Source organism: Olea europaea, unplaced genomic scaffold (genome assembly GCF_002742605.1).
Source record: "Olea europaea var. sylvestris unplaced genomic scaffold, O_europaea_v1 scaffold1534, whole genome shotgun sequence".
Lineage (NCBI taxonomy): Eukaryota > Viridiplantae > Streptophyta > Magnoliopsida > Lamiales > Oleaceae > Olea > Olea europaea.
This window is the reverse complement of record NW_019232931.1, coordinates 70403-86468: the sequence shown is the minus strand read 5'-3', so window position 1 is coordinate 86468 and position 16066 is coordinate 70403. Positions and strand designations below refer to the sequence as shown.

The following is a 16066-nucleotide window of genomic DNA, read 5'->3' as shown; positions in this document are numbered from 1 at the left end:
ATGAAGAATTGATTAAGCATAGGAACAGGGGAAGCAGAGGCCTCCCACTTCCTCAAAGACAGTGAAGTAGGGGACCGACCTCCCACCTCATGGACTACCAGATGAACCGAGCCGGAAATGAGAACTCCGGCCAAGCCCTGGCCACCACAACTTTGAACGCGGTTCCAACCTTAGCATATGATGATGTCAACCCAACTGCTGACCCACATCAGATGGAGGCCCAGCAGGGACCCCGTAGAGGAAGAGGCCGAGGCCGAGGTTTTGCACCTAGAAATAGGTCCAATCCGAACCTCCCTGGATACTGTTTGCACCATAGGTCATACGGGCACGACACCGCGGATTGCAGGGACTATGCACACCGCTCCCGGCAGGAACCCGCCAGAGAAAGACATAACTCGCCTCGGGCGAACAGCCCCCGCCCAGGCAAGACAACCGACATGGGCGTGAGGCGGCCGCTCCTCGTCAAAGGGATGTATCCCCAAGGCGAAGAGAGCAAGACACAGAGAGGCCCAGGAAAGGGCGTAGACACCGAAGAAATAAGCAAGCTCAAGATGAGGCCCCTATCCACGAGATAGATACAATATTTGGAGGCCCTTATGTTGGCGGTGAAACACGGAACGCCAAAAGAAATTATGCTAGGGAGGCTAAGCACCCCCCTCTGACGAGTTACATTGTGGATAGTAGCTCTCGAAGAAACCAAGTACCACCCATTGTCTTCACCCAGGAAGACGCCGAGGGAGTTCATTATCCCCACTGCAATGCGCTGGTGGTCAGGGCTGTTATAGCCCGAAATGGGCTCAAACGAATGCTAGTCGACAACGGCAGCTCCGTCAACATCCTCTTCGGGTCCGCCTTTGACAAGATGATATTGGACCATCAGTTGACGCCCACCACTACTCCATTGTACGGATTTACCGGAGATAGCATCACTCCGAGAGGAAAGATAACACTGGCAGTGGAGATGGGAGAATCTCCTCAAACTACAATGAACTTCATGGAATTCCTCGTAATTGACAGCCGGTCGGCTTACCACGAAGTCTTGGGCAGACCGGCCCTAAAGGAATTGGGAGCAGTCACCTCCATCCACCACCTATGCATGAAATTTCCAATAGAAAATGGGGTGACAACGGTGAGAGGTGACCAGAGAGGTTCGAGAGAGTGCTATCTGAGCTCCATTAAAAAGGTAGAGCCCCGGGACGTCCATGTGATCATGGCTGATGTGGTCATGGCGGATATCCCATGTGACGCTCCCACTGACCAGGAAGATGTCGATATGATCGACGCACCACTTATTCAGGAGGTGCTGATCGTTGATGAGATCGACCCCCGCATAATGGAACATGAGCCTCAAGCATCCCCTGTAGAGGAACTTGAGAGCTTCTCAGCCAACCCCCGAGATCCGTCCAAGGTGTTGAAAGTAGGCAGAGGCCTATCCAACATTTTGAGAGAAAAGATTAAGGACTTCCTAGGCAAGAACCTTGACGTCTTTGCTTGGAGGCATGAGGACATGGTGGGCATAGACCCCAAGATCAGCTGCCACCACTTGAAAATTGATCCTAATGTTGCCCTGCATAGACAAAAAAGGAGAGCCCTCAACCCTGAGAAGTATGAGGCCCTAAAGGAAGAGGTTCAGAAGCTCATCCAAAATGGCTTCATCAGGGAGGCCACCTATCCGAGGTGGGTCTCCAACCCGGTCTTGGTTAAGAAACACAATGGCCAGTGGAGGGTATGCATCGACTTTACCAACCTTAATAGGGCTTGCCCGAAAGACAGCTTTCCGCTTCCAAGGATTGACCAATTGGTGGACTCCACGGCTGGGCACGAGTTGTTGAGCTTCATGGATGCATACTCCGGCTATAACCAGATCCCCATGCACCCGGCAGATGAAGAGCACACCTCTTTTATCACGGACCGATGCCCTATTGCTATAGAATGATGCCTTTTGGGTTGAAAAACGCCGGAGCAACCTACCAAAAACTCGTGAACAAAATGTTTACCGACCTTATTGGCAAGACAATGGAGTTCTACGTGGATGACATACTGGTGAAGAGCTTAGAGGCAGAAAACCACGTAGCGCACCTCAACAACACCTTCCAAATCCTGAGAAGGTACAGGATGAGGCTCAACCCCTTGAAATGTGCCTTTGGGGTGGCTTCCGGCAAGTTCTTGGGGTACATGGTCAACCAGTGAGGAATTGAAACAAATCCCGAGAAGATTGAGGCTCTGTGCCAGATGAGGTCCCCTCAAAAGCCAAAGGAGGTGCAAAGCTTAACTGGACGAGTGACAGCACTTAGTCGCTTCGTCTCCAAAGCAACTGACAAGTGTCTCCCATTTTTCAAAGTGCTCAAGGCTGGGAAGAAATTTCAATGGACTGAGGAATGTGAAGAGGCCTTCCAAGGATTGAAAAGGCATATGGGACAGGCCCCCCTCCTCTTCAAGCCGAAGCCCGGCGACATCTTGCAACTATATCTTGCCGTCTCCAATGACGCCATCAATTCGGTTCTGATTCGAGAAGAAGGGTCCACCCAACTTCCCGTCTACTATACGAGTAAAGCGCTCCTATCGCCGGAGACCTGATACCCGGATATGGAGAAGCTTGCTTTGGCCTTAGTCACGACCTCTAGGAAGTTGAGACCCTACTTCCAAGCTCATACCATCCATGTACTTACAAATTTTCCCCTAAGGCAACTTCTCCAAAAGCCCGATGCCTCGGGAAGATTGTTGAAATGGGCAGTGGAACTAAGTGAATTTGACCTTGTGTTCAAAGCTAGGGCAATTATCAAAGGGCAAGCTTTAGCTAACTTTGTTGCTGAATTCACCAACCTACCCGAGGTGGATGAAATCATGGAATCCGTCGAACTCCCACGTGGAGCCTCTTCGTCGATGGCTCAGCTGGGGAGGTCGGCTCAGGTGCCGGGGTTGTCCTCATCAGCCCCGAGGGTCACAAACTCACCTCGGTCGTGAGGTTCGGATTCAAAGCCACCAACAATGTTGCAGAGTATGAAGCACTCCTTGCAGGCCTCAGACTGGCCAAGGAAATGCAAGTAAAGAAGCTACTCGTCAGTAGTGACTCCCAACTAGTTGTTAGCCAAGTCAATGGTAATTTCTCAGTTAAAGACAAAACGATGGCCTCCTATTTGAAAATGGTGATGAACCTCATCCCATCCTTTGAAAAGTTCGAGTTAACCCAAAGTTCCCGCATCGAAAATGCTCATGCGGATGCACTCTCGAAGCTGGCTAGTAGCAAAGACTCAGAGCTACTCACTGTAGTGCCTATCGAGCACCTCTTCCTATCTTCTACTGAGACCCCTAATGTCATGTGGGTCGGTGGAACTCCCACCTGAATGCAACCAATCATAGCATATCTGAAAGACCAGGTGCTGCCCACCAACAAGAATGAGGCTTATAAGCTGAGAAGGAGGTCAGCCCACTTCCTCTTCATCGATGACATTCTCTACAAGAGAAGTTTCTCCTCTCCATTCTTACGATGCGTCGGAGGAGAAGAGGCTACCTACATACTAAGAGAAGTCCACGAGGGAGTGTGCGGCAACCACTCTGGAGGCCTATCTCTGGCACAAAAAATACTGAGGCAAGGGTACTACTGGCCTACCCTGAAACGGGATGCCCTCGAATTTGTGCGAAAATGTGATAAGTGCCAATGATTCTCTCCCGTTCAAAGACGACCATCATAGGATTTGACTGCAGTCTCCAGCCCCTGGCCTTTCTCAAAGTGGGGTGTGGACCTCATAGGCCCTCTACCTAAGGGTAGAGGAGGTGCAAGTTTTGCAATAGTGGCCATTGATTACTTCACAAAGTGGTCGAAGCTGAACCACAGGCAAAAATCACAGAAGCAAATACCTCCAAGTTCCTATGGAAGAATATTATTTGCCGGTTCGGAATTCCCTACTCGATCGTCTCAGACAATGGCAGGCAATTCGATAACAAGAAAGTTAGAGAACTGTGTGAAGACCTTAGCATAAAGAAGCACTTCTCTACACCTCACCACCCACAAGCTAATGGCCAAGTTGAAGCCGTAAACAAGACAATCAAGCACGTCCTAAAAAGGAAGCTTGATGTATCCAAGGGAGCTTGGGTTGATGAGCTGCCCCAAGTACTTTGGGCAATCCGAACCACCACAGGACCCCAACTGGGGAGACCCCTTTTCTCATGGCTTTTGGGACTGAGGCAATGAGCCCCGTGGAGGTCGGACTCCCATCTCCACGTCGTCTGCACTTCAGCGAAGTGACCAATGACAAGCTCCGAAGGCTCGACCTCGATTTCATTGAGGAGAGAAGGGATGACTTCCAGCTGAGACTAGGCACCTATCAAAGAAAGATGACAAGGTACTTCAACTCCAAAGTCAAGAAGAAGTTGTTTCGAATCAACGATCTTGTGCTCAGGAGGGTCTTCCCATCTTCAAAAGAACCTGGTTCCGGTTCCCTGGGGCCGAACTGGGAAGGTCCATACAAGATCAGAGAAGAAATCCGACTTGGAACCTACTGGATTGAAGACATGGACGGCAAGGCACAACCCCGTCCATGGAACATTGAACACCTCAGAATCTTTTATCAATGAATTGTATCATGCTGGATGACTTTCCCAGCCTTTGTAATATTTCTATAGCTCAATAAAATGCATTGATTAAATCGTGTCATACTGCATCGTCACCTCGGAGGAGAGGCTCGGGACCCACCTCTGGGCCACCTCGCTTGAACTCTGAGGCGCTGGCACATGCCTCCCTTTGGCCTTGCTGAACGCTAAGGGAAGAAGTCTCAACATGGCTGCACCATCCACCATGTCTGGGATGTGTCGTCACCTCGGAGGAGAGGCTCGGGGCCCACCTCTGGGCCACCTCGCTTGAACTTCGAGGCGCTAGCACATGCCTCCCTTTGGCCTTGCTGAATGCCAAAGGGAGAAGCCACAACCCTACAGTCCGAGGCTCACACTGTTGGCTTAAGTCCGATCTCCTTAAGTGATGTTAATTTGCTTAAGTCCGAGGCTCACAGAGTTCATCTCCTTAAGTTAAGTCCGAGGTTCGTACAGTTCATCTCCTTAAGTGATGTTAATTTGCTTAAGTCCGAGGCTCACAGAGTTCATCTCCTTAAGTTAAATCCGAGGTTCGCAGAGTTCATCTCCTTAAGTGATGTTAATTTGCTTAAATTCGAGGTTCGCAGAGTTCATCTCCTTAAGTTATGTTGATTTGCTTAAGTCCGAGGTTCATCTTCGCAAGTTATGCTCATTTATTTAAGTCCGAGGCTCACAAAGTTATTTAGTTCATGCTTACATCAAGTTCCAGTTCATTTGTTTAACGGGGTATAAAAACTTAGACAAAAAGCAACAATGAAAGAAGAAAGACATTGTATTGATATTCCAAAGGTTACAAAGGAGGGCCTCTGGCCATTACATCCAAATTACTGAAAAATAAAACCTAGTCTATGCTTGGCTAGATGACGGAGGCGCCTCGGCAATAGGGGCTTCGGCAACTTGGGCTTTAGTAGTTGTTTTCTCTGCCTCGGCACTTGGGGCTTTGGCATTAACTTCTTCATCACCCTGGACCTCTTCAGCTGGGGTCTGAGGTACCTCATCCACAAATTCGGACCTAAGTTGAGCCAGGTCCAAATTGGGATACAGCTCCTCTGCCCTCTCTAGCACTTCGACATAGGCGAAGTTCCTCCAGTACGAGCTGAAGCTTTTGTACTCCTCTGTAGTGTGGAAATTGGCGATGTATTCCTTCATCGCCTCTTCCCTTGCAGTTCGGGCCTCTTCTCTGGCAACCGAGGCGTCGTTCATGTACCACTTCGCTTGGCCTTTGAGAAACTGATAGGCATCTCGAGCACCGGCCAAGGAGAGATTCGCCTTTTCAACAGCCTCAGCAGTCACCTTTTGGTGCTCATTGGAGACCTCCACCTTCTTTGTCAAGGAGGCCACCTCGCACCGTGACTCGTAAACTTCCTTCTTTAGGGCCTCAATTTGGGCCAAAGCAGACTCAAGCTTCGCCGCCTCTTCAACCCTCTAGGCTTTGGCTTCTTCGGCCTCGGCCTTAGCAGCTTTAACCTCCTCTGCAAGGGAGGCAGCCTTCCCCTCCGAGGCGTGGGTCCTGTCTAGAATTCGCTCAAGGCCTCCCTGCACTCGAGCGCGAGGCCAAAGGTTCGGGTGCTTTGGCTCACCAGTGCCCTTGTCGAGTCTGTGGCATCACAAGACGAGGCATGCAGCTGCCACCTCTCTGTCCAGAACTTGTAAAAGCTCTCGGTGGCACTTCTGATTTCCTTAGGGAGAGCCTCCACCAAGGCTGGGGCCAGCTCCTCCTCCCTCCCAGCTAGGAAGTTCGGAGAATTCCCCTTCTCCCGAACCGGCTTGTCCCTTGCTGCCTCCTCTTCGACGGCTTCTGCAGCTCGCCTTGCAGCCTCAACTCTGGCCTCTTCGGCCTCTACCTCTCTTACCATCTCCATTTTGATGGCTTTAGAGGCTGCAGCAAGAAACTTCGGCTCTCCAGTCTGTTCGGCCCTATGGGACACTGAGGTCCCAAACTTGCCAGCTGAACTGGAGATGTGCACCAGCTTCCTCTTCTTAGTCTCCTCAGAGACTTTCTCCTTGCCATGAGGCTCCTTAGGCTTCTTTAGCCTCTGAGTAGTTGCCTCCTCCGAGGCCCTGGGAGTGCAGTCCTTGGACAGGTGCTCAACCTTGCCTCGGACCTCCTTTGCCCCACTGGACCCAGGCTTCAGGGGCCTCGCCTTCGCAGTAGAAGTGGCCTTCAAGATAGAGGCCATGTTCGGAGCAGGGTACTCACTCTTCTTGAATTTGTCTGCACAATATGTCAGATCAGCATCAGCATAAGAAACAATAAGGATAAAAACAAGGGATCAAGTGTTGGGGCCTCAAACCTCTGGATGACATCAGCTCGAAGTCCAAGAAGTATCTGCTTCTATCAATCAGGTGATCGAAGTGCCGAAACTTCAGAGGCCTCTTGTAAATGTCCTCTATCACCTCGAATTCCTCCCTGCTGAGCTCGAACCTCGTACTACTATCTGCAAAGGAACCTCCAACAGTTAAACGAATTCATATTTTGACTTCAAAAGACAAGCTGAGGTTGGGAGACTCACGAGCTTCGTAGTACTGGGTCAGCACTGTGCATGACAGGGCTTTGTCACCCTCCACTGCCTGCCATTTACCTCGCACCCAGAACCAGGACTCCTTCCACCCCTTGATAGAGGAAAGAAGTCCTACCACAAAGGGTGCGTGAGCCCCCCAAGGCGTGAGGTAGTACCACCCCCTTGACTCCTTCCCAATTACCTGGGGCTGGAACAGTGTCATGAACACATGAAGAGGCATGTCCTCCCCAAGTGACATTTCCTTCCACAGGAAGTACGAGCCGACCAGCTGGCTCCACCCATTCGGCAGAACCTGGGTTGGCGACAGCATGAATTTCCTAAGCACCGCCCTAAAGAAAGGGTGCAGAGGAAGACGCATACCTGCCTTGAACAGGTATTCACTCACGGCCACGCAGCCGGGCCTCGGATAGCAGGCCCGCTCGTTCGGCTCGGGCACTAACATCTCTATGTTATGGGGTACACTGTACCTCTCCCTAAGTTCCCCCAACCTCTTCCCCGTTATATTCGAGGGCACTCTAGAAGCCCCCCACTCCTGGGTATAATCTATAGCCTCCTCGGCCATGGCATACCTATCCACCTCGAATATCCCCCCATGACCGACCCCATAGTCTAAAGACGCCACTGTAACAAGCTCCCTACCCGAAGTGGACTCCATTTTGTCAGTACAAAGATAGTAACAAGGGTTTTTTATGCAAACAATACCTAAACGAGTTCGACACAAACGGATACTGGTCGAAATTTAATATCACAAACAAGCTCGACGCCGAAAAATTGGAGATTTGAGAGAGTTTCAGAGTGCAAAGTGTTCAAAAATCCTGAAAATTGGGATTTTCTTGCCTTTTATAAAGGCCCAAGACGAACCCCAGCCGTCAGATCAAATTTCAATCAATTCGAGCCCTCCATTTCAGATCCAATCCAAGGCGTTGAATTCAAACAGTTTTTAAATCCTACGCCTCAGATTTATGCGTGCCTCCCACGCACCTCTCCAACGCGTCTGCTTCTAGAAACGCCAGCTGTCCTCATAATTATATTTTTAATTCGACGGCAGCAGCGCCTTGGAAGTCGTAACGGTTCAGCTACCTTTCCTCGAAAACAAGCACAAAACATCAAATCATTGACACAACAACCAACGCACAATCATTACCATTGGACCTCGGCAAGCCTTGCATGTTTGGTCCCTGAACCACCTCGGCTTCCACCTCGCCATTCAGCATTCAAGCCTCGCAGGTTCGGTTTCCTCAACCACCTCGGCTTCGACTTCCACCTCGCCATTCAGCATTCAAGCCTCGCAGGTTCGGTTTCCTCAACCACCTCGGCTTCCACCTCGCCATTCAGCATTCAAGCCTTGCAGGTTCGGTCCCTGAACCACCTCGGCTTCCTCCTCACCATTCAGCAATCAAACCTCGCAGGTTCGGTTTATTCAACCACCTAGGCTTCTTCATCATTCATCAACGGCAACACTTCTCAAACCCCAACCATGATATAAATATCTATACTTAGACTTGGGGGACTATTGTTGCGTGTTGTCACACATGTCATACCTACCCGAGCCAATGGCACACTCATCCTGATTCACGTGGCGTTCCTGCGCGAGGTGGCACACATTGCCGAGGTGGGCTACATCTGAACTGCTTCGAGCCGAGGTCCATCCACCGAGGCACCACGATCCGACGTACTCTGCCGAAGTCCAACTACCAAGTCCCATGACCCAAAGCATGGAACCTGTTGAATGTAGCTCAGGTCCTCAGGTGGGGGTATTTGTCAAATGGTCGAAGCCCCGAAACTGATGCGCGAGCCTCCTAACCACAAGGAGTTTCCTCCACTATCACTTCTCCCAAGAGATCGCCTGCTCAGAGATCTTATTCGAATGACTGATGGAACGTTTGTCACAAGCATAAAGGTCAAGTCTTGTCACTAGTATAAAGGACCTGCGCAAGCAATAAAGGCGCCGTAAGCAGCAAGTTAAGTCCCATACCTAAGAACAGACGTTTGAACTAAGGAGATGAGGCAACGTGCCACTTCATCCAAGGACTCCCATTTCATATGTATCACTATAAATACTCACATTGTGTAATGTCAAAGGCTAATGCAAGAATCAATACCCAAGACTACATTTACTCAACTCTCTCTCATTTACTGACAATACATAAATCGAGTTTATACACTTTCACATATATATATTTACGAGCACCGGTTGGTAATTATTGTACAATCGGATTACGAACAACCCGCCGGATTCCGAACGTCACCGTCCCGCGTCGTTGGGCTACTCCCACGCCCCTTTAAATCGCTCGTTTTAGACCGTCCACGTGTCTTAGCGTGTTGGACATTCGCCCACGCAAGTGCGGGTGGGACCGGCATCTGTTGGCGCACTTTTTGGGGTCAACGTTAGCAACTAAGTCATTATAATTTCGTGAATCCAGGTCTAGCTGTACGACTGATTCTCAATAAATCAATTAACAATTCAATCCAAAAGAGGAAAAATTAGAATACATATATGTTAAAAAACAAAATGCAAATGAACTCTTATAAAAGTTATCAATGAAGTGATAGAACGAAAGAGAGTTAAAAAAAAAAAAAAAAAAATCATGAAGGAACGAATGTCACCGTCAATTTTCATAAGAGATGACGGAGAATGAATGATGAATTTTTGCTATTTATTTTTATTTTTAAGTTACAATTTGGATTTCGGGTCAAAATGAAACTTTCTTATTCAACAATCCGGGATATTTTAATTTATTAAAAATGAAGCTAAAAATCCAAAATCACGACAAGTAAAATAGAGTGCTTGTATGGGAGAAATTTTCAGCTAAATTATTACCGTTGACAGCAAAATTCTTCCCATTGGCAGCCACTTTAATTGACTGGTTGTGTCTTATGTGGGATCCACCTTTAAAAAAAGGTTAAAAAAACAGTTTCTTGGCTTTAGAAAATTACAACCAGACAACCTTAGAGTATTGTGAGGATCCATAGAACTCAACAATGGATCAAGTCGTTTTGTCATTTTAGACGTAAGATCATAATATTTGAATACGGAGTTTAACCAATATATTTGAAGTCTCAAAAAAAAAAAAAACATTTATACGCTTAAAAATTTTTGAATGCTCATTGATCCAGACTAAACACGAAAGAGAAAAGAAGATTTGAAGTAAAGTTGATAAGAAATATTTTAAAGGCTTATCCGTAATGGATCATACTACGTATACAAACTCTATTACTCACTACTCACAATAAGGAGAAGGACCACAAGTCGACATTTTTTAAATTCACGTGGGATCCGCTAATTTTGTGAGAGTCAGTACACCATTTTGTCAACAAAATTTTGTATAAATATTTTTATTCATCCATAATTTAAGCGCATTGCTGCAAAGTTTATAATTGTTTTGATTTCATTGAGTATTCAAGATTGATTGTTTAAACGTCCTAAAAAATCATAAAGTATTAAATTTAGACTTTCTAAAATCCTAAAAAGTCACGACTATCCAAAATATCAATCACTTTTAATGATTTTTAAAAAAAATCCTTAATTTAATAACTTTTAAGTAGAAATTACAAATACAAAATCTAATAAAAATCATTCACTCCAAAATTTTGAAAGACTTTCGCCAAAAAAAAGAAAAAAAAAAAGGAAAATGGAAAAAAAAAATGTCTTTCACAATGTAACATTGCACTCTTTCTTCAATATTTCTCTTCCCTCTTTTTCATTCTACGAATCCTAAAGACACAATACAAATATCAATATTATTCTCTCTTTTCAACTTGTTATTATTTTAATTGTACTTTTAAAATATAATAAAAAATTTATATATTGGTAAAATATTGATAATATTGAATCTTAGAGATTTATTTTTTTCATCAAAGAGAATTGATGTTATAAATTTTTTTTTTTTGGTAATTTGGTTTTTTATTTTTCTAATTTAGGTGACTTATATATATTTTAAAAAATGTGTTAATGACATTAAAAATAAAAATTTGTTACTGCATGTGATGATTTCATAAGAATGAACAATATAAGTCATATAAAAGATTTATATTTAAAAAAAAATTAAAAGTATATAAAAGTCAAATAATAGTCTAAAGATAGTTAAATCATTTCGAATATGTTTTTTTTTAATTACTTTATTTTCTTTATTTTAGAGAGTCAAACTCTTAAAATTCTTTGAACTCTGTATATTATTAGAGATTAATTTGACTATTGAAAAAGACGAAAGATGATAAAATGGACGATGTCCAACTTTTTTTGAAAAAGTTATACTCTTAACATTTTCGAGGTCGTAGGAGCACTTTATATTAAAAAAAATGCTAAAAGAAAAAAATTTGTATCAGATAATTTATAGCATGTTTGGCAAAGATTTAATCTTCTTAGATACTTAAATATAATTTCTTTCGAACATTTTGAAGATTCACACTTACTTTTCATGCACATTAGGATTAACATATTGAAGATTCACACTTGGTAATTCATAACTTATAAGTACTTAATTACTTTGCCAAACATAAAATAAATAATTAGGATTTTTTTAATGTAAGCAATTGGATTGGGATGTAGAGTCTTGGTCATTCTTTATTTCACTATAGCGACCACTAGTAATAGAATAATATTGGAACAAAACATGTTTCTTCAGGCAGTCGACAACTTCCACAATGGATAATCATCTTCATCGAATTTTATCAAAATTTATCAAAAGTCTTACTTTTAATTAAACCAAACAGGGAAATAATTCCTATTTACAATTTTTGAGTATTATTAGGGAGTTTCTGTCTGTTCCATTTGTGTTTCAATGGCGACGAATAACACAGTCTGCGTGACAGGGGCAGGCGGGTTTGTAGCTTCATGGCTTGTGAAGCTTCTCCTCTCCAAGGGCTATACTGTTCATGGCACCGTCAGAAATCCTGGTTTGTATCCTCTACGATCTTGTCTTTCTCTGTGCCTCTTCAATTTCACACGCTGCTGCTTTTGCTTTGTAATTCAAATCAGATATGAATGAATCTTTCTTATAACCCTTACAAAATCCTCTAGGCTTTATACGTATTGCTGCTTAACATTTCTCTTCTTTCTTCATCTGATATGTAGAATTCTGCTCTTATTTACTACTGCCCATTTATTATTTATGTTGTCAAATCATTTTATTACCACGGAATACTGTTGGGGTTTTGCTTGAGGGCCTTTGGATAGGGCAAATGGGCAATTCTATGTTGAAAATTGTTATCATTTTTTTCATGAGAAATTGAATTATACCCTTGAAATGGAAGTGATTCTACAAGCTTGTGTTTTCAAAATCAGATAGTGGTGGAAGGTGTGGCTAGGAAAATTTTGTTATTTTGATTAGAAAGATATATACATGTCAAGTGTATGTGTCTTGCAGCTGATGATAAAAATGTTCATTTGAGGAACCTCGATAACGTGGTTGGGAAACTGGAACTTTTCAAGGCAGACTTGCTGGATTATGACTCAATTTCTGCAGCCATAAAAGGATGCAATGGAGTATTCCATGTTGCAAGTCCAGTTCCACCAGCCTCCGTGCCAAATCCCGAGGCATGATTATGTCATGGTTATTTATGACTTTAATTGAATTGTGAATATGTGGAGTGTAATTATTAAAGCAATAAATGAGCTATTACTTGCAAAGTTTTTGGGGAAACCTCCGGAAAAAATTCTTTTGGGCTTATAGCTTTTCCGTACACGTAGCTAGTAAAAAAAAAAAAAATGGATCAATTACTTCTTTCAGGTTAAATCACACATCAGTCCCTTGGTTTCAATTTCTTTATCAACGATAGTCAAATGATTCAGCCACTTCGAGTTTAACTTTTGGTAGACATTGAACAGCTTAAGAGACTGTAAATGTTAAAAATATGTTTCTAAGAACAGTAAGAAATTAAGCCCCTGTTTGGTTGGGATAAAAATTATATTTTCAATAGATTTTGATAGAAGTTGGTAAAATGTGTGGTTAAAAAGTTGATAAAATTTGTGAGTCCTATGAAATGAGTGGCTGAAAATGAATTTTAAGAAATGGAGGCCAAACAAGGGCTAATATATAATACTGAGGAAAATTATTGACTGAAACAGTTGCATTCTTATTGCAAGATCAAATTTGGTGTTGAATGTCGATTGTTCCATGGCAGGGAATTTGTGCCCTTTGAGGTGCATTCTGTTGCAGTGCAATAAATTGGATTATCTTAAAAACTTTTTTGTGACTACAACACTATATTTTGGAGCTGCTAATTTGTTTTCAGAAGTGCTGCTGTCACAGTTTAGTTATTCTTCTATATTTTTCAGTATGAATTTAATTGCAGGTAGAACTGATTGAGCCTGCTGTAAAGGGTACACTTAATGTACTCAAGGCATGCTCTGAGGCAAATGTTGGGCGTGTTGTATATGTATCGTCAAGTGCTGCTGTTGTGATGAACCCTAACAGGCCCAAGGGTCAAGTAATAGATGAGACCTGTTGGTCAGACAGAGAATACTGCAGATCATCAAATGTAAATGCCTGATAAATTCACCTTTTATGAAAATTGTTTTAAACAATTACATGTGAGACGATGTTATTTTATCGATATCACCTCTCAAAAATTACTGGCAGAAGGTTTTATCAGATTCTTTCCCCCAGTTAACTTGAACACTTGATGCTATGTATACACAGAACTGGTATTGCCTTTCCAAAACATTGGCGGAGAGTGAGGCTTGGGAATATGCAAAGAGAAGTGGACTTGATGTTGTAACTGTTTGTCCAACCGGTGTGTTTGGGCCGATGCTGCAGAACACAGCAAATTCTAGTAGTCTCGTTCTTATTAAGCTTTTGAAAGGTACCTACCCATATCATTACTGCTTACTGAATATATTCAGTGCCGTAAGTTATTATGGTAATCTTTTTATACATTCATTTATTATTAACATTACCACAAACTAGACGTCTGATTTCATTTCTAATGTGATTTAAAGTGTCCAGTTAATGTCATCTAGTGGACTTGAGGATGTAAACAGCTAACTAAGGATCTCTATTGATACAGATTTATGTTATCACTGTTTGTTTTTCCTTATTCTAATTTAAGTTTAATGATTTTTAGTCTCTGGATTAATTCTAATACAATGTTTGAGTGTCCTAAGCTGATGTCTACGTCACTTTAAAGCTATAGCTGGAACACTTGAAACAATGGCTAATAAAATTAACATTCAGTACAGTTCTGCATAATGTCCGGGATTATTCCCAACCTGCAGATTCCAACTGCAAACATGCTGTTGATTAAACTTCAGATTGACTCCAACTTTCAAGAATCCCCATGGCATGGGAGGGGGACAACCATTTTTCGGTCGACAAGATAACTCGATGTTTGTATTCTTATAGGAACAGAGTTTCATGAGCCAAAACAACTTAACAATTATTTCTATATTCAACCGTATCCAAACCACAAACATTAAAACTGAGACTTATCGAGGTTGTAAACACAAATGAGATTCAGAAATATGTAGGATCATTGCACTTATATGTAAATCTATATCAATAGAGATTGTTAGATCATTACCAGTACACTTGAAATCACATCAGAAATGAAATCAGACGTCTTGTTTGTGGTAGTAATTAAATGCAATATGTTTGTTGTTTCATTAGCTCCTCTTTTAAAATGCCTCAGTGGATCCAATAAAGTTTAGTTAGGTTTTCTGTACGCTTGCTGGCATGAGATGATCTGCTTCTTTGTGTTAGTAATCTAAGTTCACTAATCATTTCTACTCCCCATCTCTTGTTAAATATGCATTGAAATGACTGGTCTATCTAATATCTTACACTTCCATAATATTTATGTTCCAGTAAGTTTCGGGCTGTGGGGCATTTGGAAGATTTTTAGGATCCTTACTCTCATTTCAGTTCTCTTTCTTCTGCTTCTCTACTTTTGGAAGATGGGAGTGTTCGAGACTCTCAATACATTGATACAGTTTATATATCTGGTGCTCTCTAGATCAAAGCAACCATACTGAAAACTAATAGATAACCCTCCTTCCTTTTTATTATTACATCTTTAAGGTGAACTATTGGGAAAATATGAAAAGGTAATTATAGTCCCAATTTCACAATTAATTTTGTTCCATTTAGCATCTAAACCTGGATCATCTGAACTTCTGATAGTTGTTCTGTATATCGGTTTTTGGCCTTCTTTTGTATATATTGCTATTTTTCTTATTGTTCACATTGAAGGACACGAGGAAGTGGAAAACAAAACCCGGCTGATAGTTGATGTTCGAGATGTAGCTGAAGCACTAAAATTGGTATATGAAAAACCTGAAGCTGAAGGTAGATACATTTGTTCTGCTTACATGTTAAAAACTGAGGACATCGTGGAAGAACTGATGAAAATCTATCCCGACTATAAATATCCCAAGCGGTGAGTTTATATTTTCATCATTTAAATACACTTTTACTAGTGCCAGAACATTGTTACGCATTTGTAGCTGGTAAACTGGTTTGTGAATCCATCACACTAGCATTGCTTGCCCCGGGTTGTGAATTTTACGCTTTTCCTTATTGTTGCAGTTTTACAGAGGGAGCAGAACTGGGAAATCTCAGTTCAGAAAAATTGCAGAGGCTGGGTTTGAAATATAGGCCACTCGAAGAAACTCTTGTTGATTCTGTTGAGAGCTACAAACAGGCTTGGGTTCTGGATTGAAGCCATCAAATTTCAACAAATGCACTTTCTCTTCAATAAGTATTCTCATACATGTTCTCATGTTTGCAACAATTCTATGTTGTTGCTGGCAATGTTCGTCTCTTTTATGTTAAACATGTTGTAAAATATACCGAAGTTATAATTTAAATAACTTTTGTCATCTCTTATATAATCTGTTACTCTACTCGTACGGTTGTCGTCTAGGAAATAAAGCCATGTAGACCTTTTTATGGAATCTTTGATTACCCCAATGCAATATAAGGGAAGTGTGTTAGTTGGAAGTGTTTTTATTAGCAAAG

The 16066-nt window shown here is 42.8% G+C and overlaps 1 protein-coding gene across 1 annotated transcript; it reads left to right on the top strand.

Annotated features, from left to right (window-relative positions):
• The first annotated feature begins 11706 nt into the window (after positions 1 to 11706).
• On the top strand, positions 11707 to 16048 carry LOC111376621 (cinnamoyl-CoA reductase 2-like). The gene is made up of 6 exons (XM_022999586.1): positions 11707 to 12005; positions 12476 to 12645; positions 13404 to 13589; positions 13751 to 13913; positions 15299 to 15485; positions 15635 to 16048. The coding sequence occupies exons 1-6, from the start codon at positions 11891 to 11893 to the stop codon at positions 15765 to 15767; spliced, it is 954 nt and encodes a 317-aa protein (XP_022855354.1). The 5' UTR covers positions 11707 to 11890; the 3' UTR covers positions 15768 to 16048.
• The last annotated feature ends 18 nt before the right edge of the window (positions 16049 to 16066 follow it).